Here is a 20956-nt window from a genome sequence, read left to right on the forward strand (position 1 = left end):
AGGCGCTTTTAACTAAAACCTTTAATCACGACGACGGACGGCCGCCGAAACTCACCGCCGATGAATGAAGCTACAGGTTGATTAAAAAAACAGGAATCTGCAACTCTCGCCGCTGGAATACGAGCGTAGAACCCAATAAAGGCGGTTCACAGAGACTGTAAGTTCGTTATTTATCCGTCAAAAATCTATTCAATTAAGGAGCCTTGAAACCCAAGTCCACAGCCTCAAGCGCCTCTCAGTATTTGTTGGAGGTAATTGTGAGTCTGTGACCCAGAGCGCGTTACTGCCGAAGAGCGTCAGCGGACGCCGTCGTGCCTCCGTCTTTATGCTGCTGCGCACATTGAGCAGGGCGACGAAGGCCGTCGTCCTCGGGCCTGAAACACTTCGCAGTCCTTCAAACTGCGTTTCACTTTTCAGAAGCTGGAGGCTGGAGAAAACGAGAGGCGCAGCTTTGTCAGCTGAGGCTCGCGTGGAGACGCGCGCCGTCGGAGGAGTTCTCGGAGTTCCAGGAGCTGCACATGCAACACTGGGAATTCTTTTATTCCCAAAAAACACAGCAATCCTTAATCTTCCCGACCAGAACGGGACGGTAAAACGGTGCTAAGTCACATTGACACACCTGAGGTGCTTCAGCCTCTAACGATGCAGGTCAACGAGGAAGAGATGGAAACATCTGAGTGGGTCTACGCTGCTACACACACACACAGATGTGTTTCTACCCCAGAACCTGGATTCAGTCCACTGGTGCTGGCTGAACCAGGATTCATGCGTTCGGGCCTTGACGTGTTAAGATCTTCATGCTCTTCTGTTGGAGGAAAAGCCGCAGAACTCCCAGAGAGACGGAGGATCTCCCCTCATTAACGCTGACGGACAGACGACTTTAGAGCCTCATAATGAGCTTGGAAAGCATCACTCATCTCACAACCTTAAAAGTGGACGCGTCTCCTTTGTCTGGCGCCTTCAGAGCGACTCCAGCGCCGCCGCCAGCCTTGTCAGATGGAAACGACATCAGAGGCCACGGTTGGCCATCGCCTGGATACCCGCAAACAGCTTGTGTGACTTTCAAACGGTGATCGGAGGAGACGAGACCAACGGGCCGCTCTTGTGTTCCACCGACGTGACGGCTCATTCAGCGCCGGACCACCAAACTGATGGCCTTTGTGTCGCCCACAATGTTTCAGATTCCTGTGACCCATCATCCTGCTCCCGCTTGCCTTGTCTTCTGGGATGGCACCCAAGACAAAAGAGCCATCATTCCCATGATATGGTAGCCCCTCTGGCCTGACGCCCCCCGGGACATAAATCTCCCACATACAGTGGGCCAGCAGCCGGACTGACTGACACGCTGTGACCACGGAGAGAACGCAGAACTAACGGGGCTGTTGAAGCCTGAGAACCTTCCTTCGATTCCTACTGTCAAACACAGCAACAGATCCAGGTTTTAACAGGGTTTATGCAGTAAAATGTAGCTCCAGTGTATAAAATAGAGCTGATAACGAGCATCCAGGCTACAGAAAACTGTCTCCTCACTGCTGCATCTTTACAGCACTGAAGGAACACGAGAAGCTAACGGCATATAAAAATGTAATGCTGCGGTTTTCGTGATGAAATGATCAGTAATCAACCCACAGAAATCACCCCGTCTGTCTCTGTCCTGCTGGAGGACTGAGCCTGAACCCTGGAGGCTCCAGCAGCAGCTCCATCAGCATCAGCTGCAGCCCTGTGGTCCATCACAGCCCGGGAGGGGCACCGGGGGCCGACTGCTGCCCCCCGCTGGGAGACGACACCCACCAGGGAGACCGAAGCCGCTCCTTTTTTTAAAACACGAGGCGGCTCGGGGACAGCTGACCTCTGGGGGCTTCAGCAGAGCTGGTTTCTACAGCGTAGATGGTTAAATGGTTCATCAACTGCACAAAGACTTTGATGACCTTTACCATGACATAGGCAACACCAGGCCAACCTGCTGCGTTCACACACACAACCTTTGCTAAGAGAAGGGATCAAACTGTGTGTGCAGCGGTTACACGTAAAGGCGCAGGAGCCTGAGAATAAAGGTCAAACAAAGCTAAGCTAACCCAAGCTAAGCTAAGCTAAACTAACCTAACCCTGGTGAGGGTCAGGTGACACACTGGGGTTGTATCCAGTTACCAGGAACTGGTCCTTCCTGTAGCAACGGGGGGAACCCTTCATCACCTTTATCAGCCTCCATCGTGAGGAGCACCTCTCAATGCAATCAAGGCGGAGGCCATTAACCAGGTAAACTACCGCCCGCCTCGTGGCGCGGGAGCAGGAGAGGCTGAAACCACCGCACAGGTCAGACGGACGAGACATAAACACCATAAACACGCGCAGCAACGTGTTGACTTTGCCCGGATTAGCTCGTTAAAAGAGAGCAAAAGCGTTAGCATGTGACACGCTTCAGAGCAGAGAAAAGCTGTTGATCAAGGTGAATGCTACGCTTGTCGCCTTGCCTCTCACTCACATTCAACCTCCAACACGTCTGCCTGCGTGTGTGTGTGTGTGTGTGTGTGTGTGGGTGTGTGTGGGTGTGTGTGGGTGTGTGTGTCTTGAAAGAACCCGCTTGTCTGCCTTCCATTTGCATACATGTGTGTTTTCATGCACAGAATTTTCTTTTCAACATTCAGCTCAGTTTTACTCTCCAAAAAGAGACGGGGAAACGGGAAGAGAGCGGCGAGGCCGCCGCTGATGAAAGGGGAGGAGTTCAGAAGTTCTTTCAGGAAGCTTTCTGAGGGATCGGGGCATCAGAAGTGAAAGGAAGCAAAACCTTGAGGTTAAATTAGCAGGAAAGGAGACAGCTGCTGGTAACATCATGGCGGTTTGAGAGGAGCAGGATGCTCCGTTTGAGTCCTGTTTTAGCTCAAATCTTAACCAAACTATCTAACTAACAGATCCTATTTATTAAATGTAGCAATATGGGTCCGATTTCCCTGGTGTTGGAGAGACATTTTCAATGTTGTGCATCTTTCATAGATTCTGACACTATAGTGACTTTATGGCTGATTATAAAGCATCACATGTAAACTCAGTAACCCGTTTAGCCGCCGGGTGCTAGCTCACGTCAGTAACCTGGTGGCGTGAAGGTTTACTTTAACCACAACCTCACCGCTACAGCTCAGGCCGGGCTCAGCCTTTAATGCACTTGGCAAGGCTGAGGAATATTAAACACAGATAACCCAGGGAGCACAAATTACAAAATGGCTGCAACCCTGCCCGAGGGGAGCGCGTTTCCACGGCGAACGCGCTCCTTTAGGGCGCCGTTTAGCCGCCATTCATCAAAGTCATTTCTTGTTTTTCCAAACACCACAAAATCAGAGGCGAGGTCACAATTCCCACAGCAGGAGGGGGTCAACAATATAAGGAAAACTTGCATAATTATTCATCATTAGCTGCACCCCATCAGACAAGTGTCATTGTCATGGCAACCCCCCCTCCCCTCCCGGGCCTGAACCGGCTTAGACCTCCCCCCCTTTTTACCTTCGACAATATCCCACCCGCTCCCCCAACATCAGTCCTGCTCCTCCTCCTCACCTGGACCGAGGCCCAGCAGAGTGGCCTCCGTCGGCCGTGTCGGTGGAACACGGTGGATCACGGTGGAACACGGTGGATCACGGCGGAACACGGCGGATCACGGTGGAACACGGCGGATCACGGTGGAACACGGTGGATCACGGCGGAACACGGTGGAACACGGTGGAACACGGCGGATCACGGTGGAACACGGTGGATCACGGCGGAACACGGTGGAACACGGTGGAACACGGCGGATCACGGTGGAACACGGCGGAACACGGCGGATCACGGCGGAACACGGCGGATCACGGTGGATCACGGCGGAACACGGCGGAACACGGTGGAACACGGCGGATCACGGCGGAACACGGCGGATCACGGCGGAACACGGTGGATCACGGTGGAACACGGTGGAACACGGTGGATCACGGTGGAACACGGTGGATCACGGTGGAACACGGTGGAACACGGTGGATCACGGTGGAACACGGTGGAACACGGTGGATCACGGTGGAACACGGTGGATCACGGTGGAACACGGTGGAACACGGTGGATCACGGTGGAACACGGTGGAACACGGTGGAACACGGTGGATCACGGTGGAACACGGTGGAACACGGTGGAACACTAAACAGGGTAAACACTGCGTTTGTTGTCCATCTCCCCGCTCGTCTACAGCTTCTGTCTCGCTGTCCCACATTAAAGTGGACACAAAATGACCGCGTGGAAAAGAGCGACGCACACACAAGTCAACACTATATATTTGTTCAACGCAAACACTCGCTGGGGAAGAGAGAAAAGGTGGTTGCACAGACGTTTCATCATGGAGGGAAAGTTGGACTGGAAGGCAACATTTCCTGGGAAACCTGATGATGTCATGATGTCAGGAGAGGAGAGCTCCTCTGGTTTGGAACATTGGCTGATGATGTGGTGATTGCGTATGAAGCTAAACTTCCCCTGGCAGGAGACACGCTGACCACAGAGCCCGGGAACCCCTGTTTCACTGCTTCCAGAGAGGATGACCGATGGCAGCGCGCCAGGAAGCCCCTCCCACCATCATCCTCCCTGTGTCCAGTCCAAAGGTAACAGCTCTAATTTCACACTTTAATTACGGCTAATCTGTGGAAACGGAGCCAATGCTAATGAGGTGGCGCTGGCGCTGGCAGCCAGGACGCTCTGGGTAAAAAGTGTCTGGACAGGGTGATGAGGAAGGTGGGGCGATCTGGTGGGGGTGGGGGGGGCAGGGAAGACGGCGAGGAAGGATTGACAGTAGTGATGGACAGTAGGCCCGCTACACTGGCTGCCATCGCCTGGAACACACCATGAGGTGACCCCACCAAAGAGAGCTTTTCTCTCTTCCGATGGAACAGATGAAATTTCATCAACATTCACATCCCCCCCCCCGGGGGACGGCCCAAAAGATCAATTTGCTGAAATCTACAATCAGGCCTCTTTCTCTTCCACTTTGACTGGGAGAGGACGGCAGCTTCGGGAGCTGCGTCTGAAAGGAGGCGGCGTTGTCCTGACAAACAGGGCAATCTCTTCACCGTATTCATCAGCTGATAGAAGCAGCCAAGGTCAGACCTACGGGAGGGAGATTGCTAGATTGAAAACATTATCTGTGCAGCGGCACTTTATAAAGAAGCAGCTCTGCTCATGAACAACCCTGGTTATTGTTAAAGTCTGAGGACGCCTGTTAGACTTGAGCTTCTTTCACTGTTCACCATAAAATCACATATTTATCAATGATTTTCCTGACTATTGTATTCACTCTGAACTCTTCTCCTGAAGGTTCTTGATTTCCATTTAATTAAACCTCTATCAGTGCTGAATGACGCTCCAGAACACGGCGTAGCTGTAAACTAGCGCGCTAACTACGCTGCACAAATGCACGTTCCATCACAGGGGTCTATAGGTTCAAATAAAGATGACGTTCACATTTGCAGACACATCCTGTAGTTGTTAGCTCCGACAGCTCGGGGTAGCCCCCCCCCCACCCCTTCCCCACCAGCATTCTGACGGTGGATCAAATCTAAAAATCAAAGCCGCCGCGGTGACTCGCTGTCATCATCAGCATAGAAATGTTTTCCTACTGTTTGTGATCAGCACAGAAAACAGAGGTGGTGTGATAATGGAGGACATAATTCCTGCTAATTGCCAACCACATGGTTCATGCTGTGACTGAGGGCGGCTACATTAGCCAACAGGAAGGAGACAAACAGCATTACCGAGCCCATCACATACACGCGGAACAAGCTAACGCTACCCAGCGAATCAGAACGGAGGTCAGAGGCTGTCGCCACGTAGCCAGCGGAGCAGAGAGAGTGGCTTCTGATGCTTCCACCACCCTTTCTTTATGCTTTATTGTTTCTGTCGACGATGGCGATGGTGCGCTCCCCCCCCCCCCCCCCCCCCCCCACGGCCACCACCGCTGAGATGGGCAACATGAACTTTTGGCATCACTGATGATTCAAGCAGGGTTCAACGGCAGCATGTGGGAGACTTTTACTGGGCCCTGCTGCTATGTGAGTGCCCGTGAGCTGCTTGGTAACATGGAGGATTAGGTAATGGCATTCTGTACACACACACACACACACACACACACACACACACACACACACACACACACACACACACACCACAGCTGTACAAACAGATCAGCAACCGTCACACATTCCCTCTGTCATCTGCAGGACTGCAGTGGGCATCAGCCAGATGCATCCTGACGCATCCAGATCACCTCACGGAGGGAGGGGGGCGTTCTCACACCGGCTGGTGGTGCACCGGGGGGTAATTATGGCCGAGGCTCCGGGCCCCGGCAGTGCCCTCTGCACCCACCTGGAGAGTGCGGTGCCTGGGCAGCAGCCTGTCAGAGGCTGCCTGTCAGTGTCTCCCAGCTAACAGAAACCTTTGGCTGCAGATGTCACCCAGTGTGGTGCTGCTGCTTCCATCGCCGCGAGGAGACGCAGCAGCACACCAACACCACCCCCCCCCCAAAAAAAGCTGCATAAATTCCTCTATTCCGTGATAATTGACAACGTGACAGCAGCTTGTCTCGGCGGAGCTTCAAACTTCCATCAGATCCGTTTTCTTCATTAGCTCTGACAAAAGAGCCATCAGTTATGGAAAATGTGACAGTATTGATCTATTTACTGTCCGTGGGTGAATCATTTAACAGAGACGCCGCGCAGACGCCACTGAATGTGACCAATTTCTAACATCATCAAATTAGCAGATAGTTTGATTTTCACAGGAACGATTGTGGTGGATAACTGGGCCCTAATTGAATTGCTAAATGTCTTAAAACTACCGATGAGGGAGGGCAGACAAACGCTAAGTGGTGCTCACGAGCAGCGCGGAGACACCCAGAAGATCCGAACCGTCCAAATCAACCAGTCGAGCAGAAGAAATTAAACAGAGATGAAGCAACATGTAGTCGTGGAAACGGCTGTGATTTGTGGGCGCGCGCTGCAGTCGTTTTGATAGAGGGAGCCGTTTGCTCTAAATTACAGCTCAGCAGCCAGGATGTTGACGCCGGTCCGCAGGTACGAGCGATGGCGCCTCGCTCTGCCATGGATGAGCGGAACCTCACGTTGTCTCCGAATGGGATGGACCGAGACGTCCAGGCCTCCGTTCTCCAGCCTGGACCTCCCAGCGTCTCTGGATCATACCAGACTGAGCATGAGTGGGAGGAGTCAGGAAAAGGCGCTCCATACGCAACTATAATGCACCTAGGTAGACCACACACTGGCAACAGCACCTGGGACACATCCCAGCATCCATCTGTCTCTCAGGGTCCCCACAGCGAGCCCTCATTACCATATCAAAGACGATTCGGGCGCCGCGCCTGGACCACAGAGAGAAAGAAGAGCCAGCACTTCAGCAGCCTCTTGATTCAATTTTTCACATGGAGCGATTTGAATATCTATGGCAGGAGATGCAGATAAGTGCACGCACACACACACACACACACACACACACACACACACACACACACACACACAGACGGCCTTACACACTCAGGTGCATCACACACACCACTTACTGTACCCACACGTGTATACAAGCTCCCACGTGCTTTTTGTTCTCATCTCCCGTGATTTATTTTCCTCTTTGTGATGAAAATTAACGGCAGAACAGGGCGAAGACAAAACCTTGATCCAGTGTGTGCACGCACGCGCGCACGTGTGCTTCGTTAATATTCTCTTTCAAATAAAGCTCTTTCCACGCAGGCACCTGGGCAGACAGCACGCACCGACAATAGCGGGTGTCATTACCAGCGATGCTATCGCTCCTCTCTCCTCCAAATGGAAACCGCTGTGGGCGCCATTAGCGGCGGCGGTCACGGCGGCTCGGCGGGCGGAGCGAGGCGACACGCAGCCCAGGGAGAGGAGCTCTGTCACGCAACACCTCCAGCAGCACGGCCAAATGAGCACTGTTGACGTGGCAAGAAGATCAGCGGACAGTTTCGATTCAGAGTTCTGGTTTCAGTCCAGTTTGAGATGTTGCTGTTCCAGATTTCGGAACATCTGTAGAAGGTTCCCCCGGGAATACAAGGATTTCTTGTGATTCCAAGAAGAATCACTTCAGTGATCAACGTTGTGATGTTGAGGGGGGGAAGAACCAAATCATGGGTCCTGGGCTCTGGTCCTGGAGAAGGGACAGAACTGAGGCCAGGTTCCAACCACTACAGGGACAGAACCACAGGGACCAGGTGGGACATCAGACGGCCAGAGGGTTGTTGCTTCCAGCCCCGGCAAGATGGATGAAGACACCAGGCCCAACCAATGGCTCCATCCATCCATCCATTATCCATCCATCCATCATCCATCCATCCATCCATCCACCCATCCATCCATCCATCCATCATCCATCCATCCATCCATCCAGCCATCCATCCATCCTCCATCCATCCATCAATCCATCCATCCACCCACCCACCCATCCATCCATCCATCCATCCATCCATCCATCCATCCATCCATCCATTAATGTGAACATCTCTCCATCAAACCTCATCAGACTGAAAGCAGCCATTGTTGGGCCTGGACAGGATCTTCTAGAGCTGCTCTGTCTCTCTCTCTCTTTCATTAGCTCGTCTCTCCCAGCGTCCTCTTTGTGAAATCGCTCTCCCAGACAAATATGGAGGCGCCTTGATTCGCTGTGAACAAACGAGCTGGCAGGATTGGAGGAGGATTAGTGCCACTCCAGGACAATCATAATCTGGTTGCTGCCACGGCAACCTTATCTTCTACCTCCCTCGCAACAAACACATTCTCTTAATTGGACCCGAGTCTGAGTGTGTAATAAAACAGGACAGAGATCTCGGGGCCTCGACTGGGCGTCGGTGGATTGTGGAAATGGTCAGACTGGCCAAACAGCAGCAGGGGGCCTGGAACCACTTCGCTGAGGATGTTTGAACTTTTGATGGAGGTTTTTAATCCGTCTGAGCTGCTGAGAAGCTGTTTGACAACAGAAAAGCAGCTCAGAACGTCCTGCTCCTCTGCAGCGAGGCATCAGGCTCCACAAGGTCCTGAGTTCGCTGCTCAGGTGACCTGTTGCACCTGTAACGTCACGCTAAACGGCTGATCTGCTCCATCCCTGAAGTCCACCGGTGTTGCGCCCACTTGGCGAGCTCGCAGGGTTTATTTGTAGCTGTGCTTCAGAGCGCCACCAGTCTTCCTGGGTCCACATTTAAAGAGGAGGAAGCTGCGTTCGGCCTCTGAGCGAACGCACCAGCCGCGTGTTGCCTGTCTGGGTGGGCTTGAGCTGATCCTATTGGTATAATGGAGGGGTGGAATTTGATATTTTCCATACTGGAAGCTATAACGTGGCTTGGCCATTGCAGACAGGCGTGCATGTTGAAACAAGGCGTGCACGTGCTGTGCAGCAGCTGCAGTTCAAAGGTGGTGGAGTAGCTGTTGCAGAGAGGAGACCACCTGAACACTGACCCTCGTTGATGTGTTTCACCCCAAGAGCTTGTTGCTACAGAGACATCTCCCAGGGCCAACTCTTACTCACCCCACCCCACCCCACGTGCACGTTTGTCCAACGTGGACGTCCTCCTGTCTGACCTTCTGCAGACAACACTTGGTTTGACTTTGGACACTTGCTACTGCGACTACATCACGGTCGCTACAGGCTGGCTCCGATTGGGCGTTAAAATATGTTGAAAAGTTTCTCTTCATTGGTTTTTCTCAATCAATCTAAAGACAACAATGATTGTTTGGCGTGTGGAGTGTGAATGTGTTTCAGTCATGCATTAACCATCAGCGGCTCATTCTCCGGCTGACTGGCTGCCAGCTAACTGCTAACGCTCAATCATGCTCGTTTGGGCTTTCATAGCACCCTTTATTACCGACACTCCTCGCGACGGGTTGTGTTGCTGTTGGCCCGACAAGTATTGCTCATAGGGGGATTTGTTCTCCAGGAAAATTGCCGCTCATAATTTTTGAGAGCTTCATTAAGCAGCAGAGCCGTTCTCTCTTAAACTGTGTGTGAATATTGGAGATATATGGCGGCTTCCTTTGTGTATGTGCATCTGTCTGCAGCAGCCAATAGACGGACAGCTTTTCTGTCCTTGTCTTTATACCATGATGAGCCCTGGAAGACATAATTGGATATAAATTCCTAGTTAAGCTGTATTTTAGAACCATTATTATTATTTAGTCTTGTGTTAAATGTTGCTTCTTTCAAATCAGGTTCGTGGGAGTGCTGGAGCTGCCTCTCCAGAGGGAACACACCAGGGGCCGGACCTGTAATGGTCCTCCTAATGGGCTGCAGGACGACCCTGGACAACCCGGAGAAAACCCTAGAAACAATCCTGAGCCTCCCAGCTGTGGGACGACAGCGCTAACAAAACAAGGACGGCCGGCTAAAAACATCAATCCCAGCAAACAGAAACACGGAAGCGAATTCCATTTAAATTGCATTTCATATGCTGGATCATCAGGCACTTAAACACGCGCATGGACACAATCATTTATGTTGCTTTACTGTGCTGGTGTTTTGCTTTTATTGGTTTTCTTCCTTCCATTTGCTTTGCTGCAGCAACAAGCTAATTTCCCCACAGGGATCAATACACTTTCATGTCCTCTTGATGTCAAATATAAACAGGCGTCAGAGAAAATGAGAATTCATTTCTCTGCATGCAAAAATAAAACACCTGCAAACCTGCTGGCAGCGTAAATGTACTTACAGAGGAGAAAATAGTTTCTTTTTTCATTCAGGGAACTTCTTTTATGGTATTTCTAAAGCTGCTGGCTGTAATGCAGTCTGCTAATATTCTATTTTTACAGTGTATGATAAAGGATAATCCAGGCTGATGATGGATGTTGCTCTGCCAGTTGCAGCTCCAAGACTTTTTCCTCTGTTATTCCTCTCAGGCAGCCGGTGATGGAGAGATTTTCTCTCCCTCTCTCTCTTTTACGGGGGGGATTCGATTGGCCATAATTGGCTGCTGTTTGAAACTAGGTATTGATCACCTCGACGGGCCCTTCACTCCGTCCTCCCCCACCGTCTCCCGTTCTCCTTATGTCCAATCTCCCCCACGCGCCCCACTCTGCCGTCGCTCTCTGGATCTGGCGGGTGCCACGTTTGATAAGCATGCTGGATGGTTTGCTGTCATTGGTGCAGACTAACTCTTGAATCAATACGCCTTGCAGATGCTCAGCAGTCTATTTCCTGCACAGATGGTGCAGAATAGCAATGATATGAGATGAAACCCACGAGCGAGAGAGGCTGAGACGGGGCAGAGGCAGCAGGCAGCACAAATGATATTCTGATGCTGTTGTTCCAAAACTTATTGTGGATCTGTTGCTTTGGAGTTTCTGGAAGTGTGACTGTGAATGCGGGATGGGAGGAAAGGAATGGAGAAGTGAGCCTGAGTGAATCTCGGTCAGCGAATTAATGAGAACCTAATTGACCTTTTTTACTTCTTGACAGCCTTTTCATCGATCCAGCAAAAGAGCACGCCAGTTCTTAAAACATCTCCATGAGGGGACGGAACAGCAGAGGTGGTCGACGGCCCTCAGGACACCTCCCGGGAGGTCCAAAAACCACCGGCAAGTGTTGCTCATTTTGTTTCCCAGAGCAAAAAGACTGAACACACGCCAGAGAAGTGACCTCCACGCAGCTCTGAGCACAGCAGCAGCCAGCACTCTGCTGAGGGAACCAACGCAGATGCTGATGTCTGACAGACCCGTGCACACATTTACCTCCTCTGAGGCCCAGGAGACAGCAGAGTCCAGTCTTCATGATAAAAAAGGAAGGTGAAAGGGGAAAAAAAGAGATGTGCTTACGTCAGCGAATCCGGCCTCCAGGATGATGAGCTTGGACTCTTTCTCCAAAGCTGCTTTCTTCTGAACTGCCGAAAGACAAACACAAACCCCATAAATCTCATGAAACCGTACGTAGGAGTGCAGAAACAAACAGTGGTGTCGCGGCCGCTCGAGTGGTGTTTGGGTCGTTTACGTCGCTCGTCCTGAAGTCCTCACTAATTAACGTGGACATCTGGTGTCAGAAGGTGGAGCAAAAAGTGAAGAAACGCTGAGCAAACCTTCTTAATGAGCTCTGCTGTTCCACAACCAAACGAGCTATTACAAGAGAATTTATGAAAAATGCTGCACGACGATGACGATTATGGAGCGCACGGCTCTTCTTGCTGCCCCAAAGAGAAACAAATGAGGGGCGGCAACTGAGACGAATCAGAGAACCAATTAAAGCCTGAACAAAATGTTTTAACAGCGGAAAGAGCGGACGCATAATTGCATTGGCTTTACTTTGCATGTGAAGGAGACACAGAGCGACTCTTTGTTGACACACCTGGCAGATGAAGAACATGCAGATAGCTTTGACTGTTATTCGTCCTCCATATTCACCCACAGCTTTTAGAATCGCTCTTTTAAATCTGCCAGAGCAATTCCCAAGTGTTCCCAAGTGTTGTGTAACTACACGCCTCAACCTTAAACAGCTGAGTGGCCCTTCACACTCTGCAGGACCACATCCGTCGCCCATGCGGCCGCAGAAATCCTCCGGTGATGAAGAGGGTCGACGTCTGATGCTGCTTAAAATATACATTTCGAGTGCAGCCGTTAAGTGAGTCCATTTCCTGGTGCAGGCGGGACCCGGCGGTCGGAAAAGTTCAGAAAACACACTCAGCCAAGTTTTGTATTGTGCTGCGAAGCCTCGGACGCGGTGGGATGGTGGAGCTGAGCAGAGCAGCTCTGAAGGCTGCTGCCACCTTCCTGCAGGGCCACAAGCACCCAAACAGTTGCACGGGTGGATTTCAGCTTGAATTCCCTCGCCGCTGCCGCTCGTTGGGCACTGGAGCTTGCCTCCCATGTCAGGGGCTTGATTTGACTCCAGTCCAGAACTCCGACACCTTCTAACTGCGACCAGTCGGAACCAGGCACGGATCTCCAAAACGCTGCACTGTCTTTCTTATTGCTTTGTGACCCAGCGATGTTATCGGGTGTCAGATATCGCAGCTGAGTAATCAGAGTTTCATTTCCGAGGTGATAAGCAGGAAAATGTCAGCACCGGTTTGTTTACAGGTATGTTTTGCAGCCTCGGGAGCCAAAACGTTCCGACTTCTACGGCTACAGCAGATATTAGCGCAGCTCCAACACGTCCGATGACATCTTTCTCTCCTGCCGTCTGCTGCCATCAGCCGCTTATTCTGGGCTGCATTGATGTGTCCAAATGGTTTTTAAAGGATTAAGAGGGTTCAGATGGAACAGAGGTGGAGACAGAGTGGAGAGAGCGTTTCCTAAAGTGTGTCTGGTAATTGGTTAGGCAAAACCTATTTGACTTGCATCTGCTGGGAAGCCTAATTGGCATCCACACACACACACACACACACACACACACAAATTTAATCCCCGACGCAAAATCAGAGTAAAACAAGTCAGATATATGCAAATACAATCAAACATGAAAGCTCTCAACGTGATGTGCGTTGGGTGGTGATCACAAGCGCCCGCTGGCACCCCCGCGGAGTCTCGCCACGTGGCCAGGAAGCATGACAACATCACAGCTCGCGTCTGTGGACCTCCCGACGCCGTTGGTACGTTCCTCCTCTGCACTGCCCGAGTGGAGGGGCTTCATTTGGAGCCCAGCGAGCTTCCGCTCCAAAACCCAGATTGGAATCATTTTTAAGGAGCTGCAATGGGTCGGTTTGTCGTGCTCAGACTGACTGGCGCATTTTCTTTTAGCCTGGCAGGCAGGCGGTGTGAAAATAAGCCATAATGTGACAAAATGGGGGCCAAGCACAAATGGACAGAGAGGACGCTGATGGAAAATGATTTACACTCGGATTATTCTCTTTTTTCCATTTCGACAATATTCCATCTTTCTTCGTAGCTCTGAGATACATTTGGATTGCAAAGAAACAAGAAATAGGCCTGAAGGAAGCAAGGAGGAGCAGATCTCATTTTGACAAAAGGGGCCCCTCTATTTTCCCTCCCAAACACATGCGGGCCCTTCATCTGTCACCCGGGATGCCCCCTGTCCTGAATTCTGCTTTATGTTAAGTTAACGTAGCTGAGGCGCCCAGAGGGGAACACAGCGAGCGCCACGGATTCAGAAATGCTTCATTTTTCACTGCTGACAAAAGGGAAAGGCCCGAGCCGGCTCCACGGTCCCGGAGCCACAGAATAGATGGTCTCCCACCACCGAGATGGTTGTTTCAGCCATTAGCCAACCCCCCACCGGCCAGACCACCACACCTCTCACTCACTCTCTTGGGTCCATTTCAGGATGTGTATAATGAGAAGAAAACAACAGCCATCGCTCAAAAGCAGGGGCAGGAAGAGGAGTGGGGCCTGTCGCTGCAGCCCCGGTACAGGGCTCTAATCACATTACAGGATCGCGAGGGCCACCATTCCTGGGCTAATTAAAATATATCGCCCCCCATTTTTCCCCCTTTGTGCCTGGGGAAGCTCTGGTAAAGTCTGGTAAAGACAGGACTAGATGTCTTTGAGGTAGAAAACCCACAGGAGGAATGTGGCTAATATCTGAACTAGAAGAAGGGAACATAGGAGGTGGTCAGGTGAAGGCCGAAAGCCATCAGAGGAGCTTGGTGCTGAGAGAAAATGTCTCTGATCCTAAATAAATACACTATTCACTTATGATTACAAGGTAGAACAAGGTGGAGTTCTTCCACCTTGATTAAATGTGACCACCTCGTGGTCCACCTGCTGGGTGTGATTATTCTGGTCTGACCCAGACCGGAACGCTGTTGGACCAACAATGAGATGGTCAGTAGTGCCCAACGAAAGGGTACGTTAATGGACAAAAGCAAATGTGCTTCTAAAACCAAGTGTGTCAATTGACCAACTCTTCAGAAGGCGCGAGTCACTGGAACATCTGCCAGAACAGATTATTCTGATTCAAAATCATCTTGGAGGTTACGGTTTCCCCCTCACTTCCATAATTTAATTCCTGATATTAACTTTTCAGTCATCAATCTGCTCCTGTTTACCCCATCGCAGCGCCTCCGCTGTGTGTGTGTGTGTGTGTGTGTGTGTGTGTGTGTGTGTGTGTGAGAGAGAGAGAGAGAGAGAGAGAGAGATGAAGACAAAGCTATGTGTAATTAAATTCTAGAGCAGGGGGCCAAAATGCCATCTAAGGCCACCTGGGGGTTGAGAGACCATTAAGGAAGCAGAGAGAGAGAGAAAGAGAGAGAGAGAGAGAAAGAGAGAGAGAGAGAGAGAGGGGGGGGGAGACAAGAAAAGAGTGTGATGGACAGATGGAGAGACTAAATGAGAAGTGAGAAACTGAATAAAGGGATGTGAGAAGGATTTCTTGAAGTGCAATAAACAGTGTTGAGACGCAGTTAATGTGAAACCAGGTCAACAGTTTTCGATTCAGCGGCATTAAAACAACGTCTGCGCTCTTGTTCTTTACGTTGGAGGGATGGGATGAGATGAAGCAGCGTTCCTGTACGCGTGTAATGATGCAGCTGTTTGCAGAACTGAGCTTTAGCTTCTCATTATGAGGCAGAACTACAGTATATTACACAATCTAAGAAAAACCAGCAGAGAGAGGGTTTATTCTCTTTGATCTTCAGCATGTAGCTCATTTCTCCGCAAGCCTTCGTGGAAAATGAGGGTTTGATTTAAGACATCAGTCACCGCGGAGCTGAAGAAGGAAGCAGCTTCTTTGCTTATTAAGCAGCGTTAACAGGCAGAATAAAGGTGAAACTAAAAAACAATTAGCCCTGAGGTTCATTCTCCCCAAGGAAAAAGTAATCAGGTACTCTGGAACAGAGGATTCGGCTTCCTGTGGAGCGGCTTGAAAGATGCGTTTTGTCTCTCACCCAAACAATAGTTGGTCATGGAAACTGGGCTCTGGCCGCGCTCATTTATGGAAATAATGGAATCATTGAAAAATGACCATCCAGCTGTGTCTGTGCACCCTAATGACTCGCATTTTAATTTCTACTCATTTTTAATTAAATTTGCTGGTATTCCCTCTGGTTTCTGAGTCCTAACGTCTGGAAGCTCTGGTGGATGACAGCAGTTATCCCTCCTGAGGGGCAGGGGGCGCTCTCAGCTGCAGTTACTGCCACAAATGTATAAAATGAATTCATTCTTTCTGAGTTTAAAGGTCAAAGGGATCAAAAATAGCCACAGACTTGTGTATGGAAGACCTCTCTTCCATCAAGCTGATGTCCCACCGGGGACCTGGGCAGGTAAACGCCCCACCGCCCACGACAGGTAACGACCTACAGGTAACTACCGCGCATCAGCCGCCGCCTCGCTGGAAACGCTGGCCATACAGGAAGTAATGCTGGATTGACGGCGTTCACACATACGGCTGCTCTCCCTCTGGAGCTGTCGGGAAGGGTGTAAAACTGGCTTCATTTCATGGGGAATCGTCATAAAAGCTAATATTACCCAAGTGGGGGCGACCTTTGAGGGAGGGGAGCTTGAGTCATAAAGTCCAATACTTCACAAATGGAGCTGACCTTAACTCTTTGATGTGAAACGAGATGAAAGCATCTCCCATAACCTGGGTTTCTGCGCATTTTGCCTCGAGTCTCCGGTGAAGTTGCTCTTTCAATCACACTTCAAGAGTCAATAGATGAAGCATTCAGTTCCAAAGGGCGGATGGTGGACGACGCAAACAAACAAACAAACAAACAAACAAACAAACAAACAAACAAACGCCAACTATGCATTTGAGAACAACTCATCCACACCCCTTCTACTGGAGCCAGCTGTCATGAAATGAACCTTCTCTCCTTCATTTGACCCTCTGACTGCCTCCTCCTCCTCTTTATTCACCTCCTCCTTCCTTCCACCTCCTCCTTCCTTCCACCTCCTCCTCCTTCCTTCCTGCCGTTCCTTCCTCTGGGTGCGAGTTCCCTCGCTCTGCTGGGTGTGTGGGCGGTGGCGTTTCGAGGACTGATAAGTGGCAGATGACGATCAGCTGGCAGGGCCGGAGATAAGGCTGCCAACGTTGGGGAGGAGCCCGGCATCACCCAGCCGAGCAGCAGCCGGGGGGGGGGGGCAGATAATGTTAAAATACCAACTTCATCTTCAGCCATCAACTCTATGTCGCAACAGACTCCTCCCCCTGTAGGCTCCTCCCCTTTTACCATAGATGTTTGATGGTTTGAGGACAAAGTGGAGACAGGAACCAAGAGAAGAACACATTTATGAAAGGGTTTGGTTGGCAGCTACTTCTCTAGATTTCTGACTCAACGTCATCATCAAACCTCATCATTTTAAAACGTTCCTCATTAAACGGACACAGGAAGCGACGTTTGTACCGTGCACAGGTGAGCTGTGTGCGGACTAAATGAAAAAGCTGTTCATCTGTTGAGCGATGATGTCTGGACTCAGACCGTCCTGCTGTCAGAGGTGAGTATCAGTAGAAGAAGAAAGCCCCACTTAGAGCTCCTGACAGCAGCACTGACGTGGAAAGCCAACACTTAACGCCTCCCTCCTCCATCACTCTCCCTCCCTCCCTCAGCGACTCTGATGGACGACCTTTGCAGCACACATGACTCATCTTCTTGGTTGGAGAGTGAGAGAAAGCCTCCGGCCCTCCTCCCCCGGTCTGATCAGCAGCTGCTGCAGGACGCGTCGGCTCCGGTAGTAAAGCGCTCAATTCCAAACTGAGCACAAGCGCAAACGAGCGTCAATCCTGGACCTGCGTCTATCGTTTCCAGCTTCTCGTCCGTTAGTGTCCAACCACGACGGCGACACAGACAGAGACTTTCAGACCTTCTTTCAGGAACACAAATCCTTTCAAATCAAAGCGGGACATCAGGAAAACCTGATTTTAGAGTCTGCAACAACTGGCAACAAATCAGCACAAAGCATCGATTGGCTCCGTTTGTTTTGGACGCGGTTTTATCGGGCGTTTAGAAACCTCACTAGCATGAAACGCTGCGCTTTATCCGCCGGCTGAACGCCGCCGCCCGGCCTCGGCAGCAGCCTCTCACTGGGGGAACGGCGCAGGCTTCTCCTACACAACTAATCTACTTCGGGGAAATATTCTCCACCATCACTGGGGGGAGGACAAACAGTCCAACAGCTGCAGGAGAAATCCTTGAGCCTTCAATGGTTCTGGCCGCCCACGCGCTCCGCCAGCACAACTCTGCAAGACGCTCGAGGTTGGCTTGTTCATAACGTGGCCGTGTTTCAGAGATCTGTATTGACATCAAAAGCACGTAGGAAATATTAATAAAACCCGCAGCAAAACCGTCCTTGACACACGAAGGTCAACACAAGAAAACAAGGAGCCTCTCTAAAGTTACTGAGAAGACTTTCTTACACCACCTGATCGGTGACGCCATTATCCGTCGCAAAAGCGCAGAAAGCTAACATGCTAACAACGCACGTCTCCCGTTCAGCCCTGCTCAGTCCCAATGAGGGTCTGGAGGGTCTGGAGGCTGGTGGGGAGTATACCCTCTATGGGGGTCCCTTTGGGAGCCAAAGAACCATCAAGGCGCCCAGGATCAGGTGGTGAGAGGTGGCCCAAGTCATTAGAACACAGGTTGTAGCTTTAAAAAGGCTGCAAAGCAACTAAACGAGACCAGTGTGGTTTAAAGCCTGAGAGGTCAAACACATGGAACGTCTAACGAGTTCCTGTCAGTGTGGAAGCTCTTTCATTCAAAGTGACACCTGCCTGTTGGAGCGTGTGGGCAGCGTTCCAGCACGACCCTGGAGAGAAGAGCCTGACCTCAACCAGCTACTGAAAAGCATGTTGGACACGTATTAGCGATCACTTCACTTGGCTTCACATGGACGAGCAGAAGGGGGGTGCCGCCTCATCGTTCCTGAACACGCACTGTTTCTGACTGTGTAGATGGAAACACTAAAGATGCCGCTCTCCAGCCGCGGCCTCGCTGCAGAGCGGCATTCTGAGGACAGAGCAGCCTGGTGGGGAGATCTGTGATAAGAGAAGCTTTCACATGAAGATGGTATCCTGCCAGACCAGCCACCTTCTCCCACAGCTCCATTAATCAACCTTTCAATGACACAGGAGGGAAGATTTAAAGACATTTTCAGATAAAACAGCTGTGAAATGACATAATTACCTAAAAGCAAAAACAGCCATTGCAAACGTATTACTCGAATTAACCTTTCACTGATCCTCTGTGACCTTTTATTGATGATTTGTAACCTGATTAGGTTTAATTAGGTTTTTCTTCAGTCCCACCTTGACAAAATATAATGACCCGGTTATCAGCAGGAAGTCATCGTGGTGAGTTTGTATGTTGGTTATTGTCAGAAGGAGGGAGGGAGGGAGGGAGGAAGGGAGGGGTAGGGAGGGAGGGAAGAAGGGGGGAGGGAGGGGGAGGGAGGGAGGAAGGGAGGGAAGAAGGGAGGGGGAGGAAGGGAGGGAGGAAGGGGAGGGAAGAAGGGAGGGGGAGGAAGGGAGGGAGGGAGGGAGGGAGGGAGGGAGGAAGGAAGGAAGGAAGGAAGTGAGGTGAGGGAGGGAGGGAGGGAAGAAGGGAGGGGGAGGGAGGGAGGGAAGAAGGGAGGGAGGAAGGGAGGGAGGGGAGGGACGGAGGGAAGAAGGGGGGAGGGAGGGAGGGAGGGAAGAAGGGAGGGAGGGGGGAGGAAGGGAGGGAGAGAGGGGGGAGGAAGGGAGGGAGGGAGGGAGAGGGAGGGAGGGGGAGGAAGGGAGGGAGGAAGGGAGGGAAGAAGGGAGGGGGAGGAAGGGAGGGAGGGAGGGAGGGACGAAGGGAGGGAGGGAGGAAGGAAGGAAGGAAGTGAGGTGAGGGAGGGAGGGGAGGAAGGGGGGAAGGGAGGGAGGGATGTAGGAAGGGAGGGAGGGAGGTGTGGGAGGAAGGGAGGGAGGTGTGGGAAGCAGTGGCCCCTCTCAGGAGTCCATCTAGGTGTAAACAAAGGGAGGCCTCGGGCTGAAGGATAAATAAATAAATAAAAAGGTGCCAAAGCCGGAGCTGCGCTCCAGCAGCCAGAGACGGGGCTGCTGGGTAAACTGGTGTTCAGCTGCCAGGACCTGTTCACAGCCTCACACCTGCGAGCTGATTCCCCAGGATAAGTGGGGGATCCTGCTCCTCTCTGGGGGCGCGGCTGTACCCGGGGCCCTTCCCCCGCAGGGCCACAGTTCCTGAGCTCCAGCAACGCACCAGGATGGAAAAGGTTGAGCTCTTCAGGTGGAAAAGGAAGCCAGTGAAGGCTGGTGTTTGACATGAGATGGTCAGTTAGCACCAGAGGAGAAGCCACACACACACACACACACACACACACACACACACACACACACACAGATGCTCGATTGCGTTGTTTCCTCTGATCAGAAGTGCCTTGAACGCCACACGACCACCGTTGGAGCCAAACCAAACAGCAGAAATATAAAATCCACGTAAAATTCAGGGGACGATAAAAAAAACAACAAGTTCTTGACACTTTTAAAACACAAACTCGGAGTTAAAAAAGGGACGCAAAGAACATTTTCAACTTTCAACAGACTTGATGCTGCTATAAAGAATAAATCTTCCTCAGGTGGGAAGATGCTGCATCTCAACATCTCATTTTTTCCCTCTAAAATCCTGTGCGCACACACACACACACACACACGCACGCACCTGTTTGTGTGTATGTGTGTGTGTGTGTGTGTGTGTGTGTGTGTGTGTGTGTGTGTGTGCGCGTGGCCCAGAGGTTGGCCTTGAAAGTCCGACACAGACCTGCAGCCCAAGGTGACCTCATTACCGACATTTGTTCCGCTTGTCACTGCAAATCACACGCCGTGTCCATCAAGATGGTGGAACGGCGAGCAGCCTGGTCAGCCGCCAACCCGCCCGTCCCCAACGTGAGGAGAAAACAGAGATGAGGCTTCCAGATCTGTGACCCCGCAGAACCTCAGTAAGATGGACGGAGATGTGCAGATGTGACCCCAGGGCAGAGCTCATCTAACAGCGCCGGTCTGCAGGTATTAAAG

General features: G+C 51.3%; 1 protein-coding gene across 5 annotated transcripts in view; it reads right to left on the reverse strand.

Moving 5' to 3' along the window:
* Positions 1-20956, reverse strand: part of LOC105418581 (receptor-type tyrosine-protein phosphatase N2-like) — a 75034-nt gene that overhangs the window by 27817 nt on the left and 26261 nt on the right. For all 5 annotated transcript variants that reach the window (XM_029831179.1, XM_029831177.1, XM_029831175.1 and 2 more), the window contains one exon: positions 11833-11897. In XM_029831179.1, coding sequence (XP_029687039.1) covers positions 11833-11897 — 65 coding nt within the window. The remainder of the gene's footprint in view (positions 1-11832; positions 11898-20956) is intronic.

This window comes from Takifugu rubripes, chromosome 22 (assembly GCF_901000725.2).
Source record: "Takifugu rubripes chromosome 22, fTakRub1.2, whole genome shotgun sequence".
Taxonomy (NCBI): Eukaryota; Metazoa; Chordata; class Actinopteri; order Tetraodontiformes; family Tetraodontidae; genus Takifugu; species Takifugu rubripes.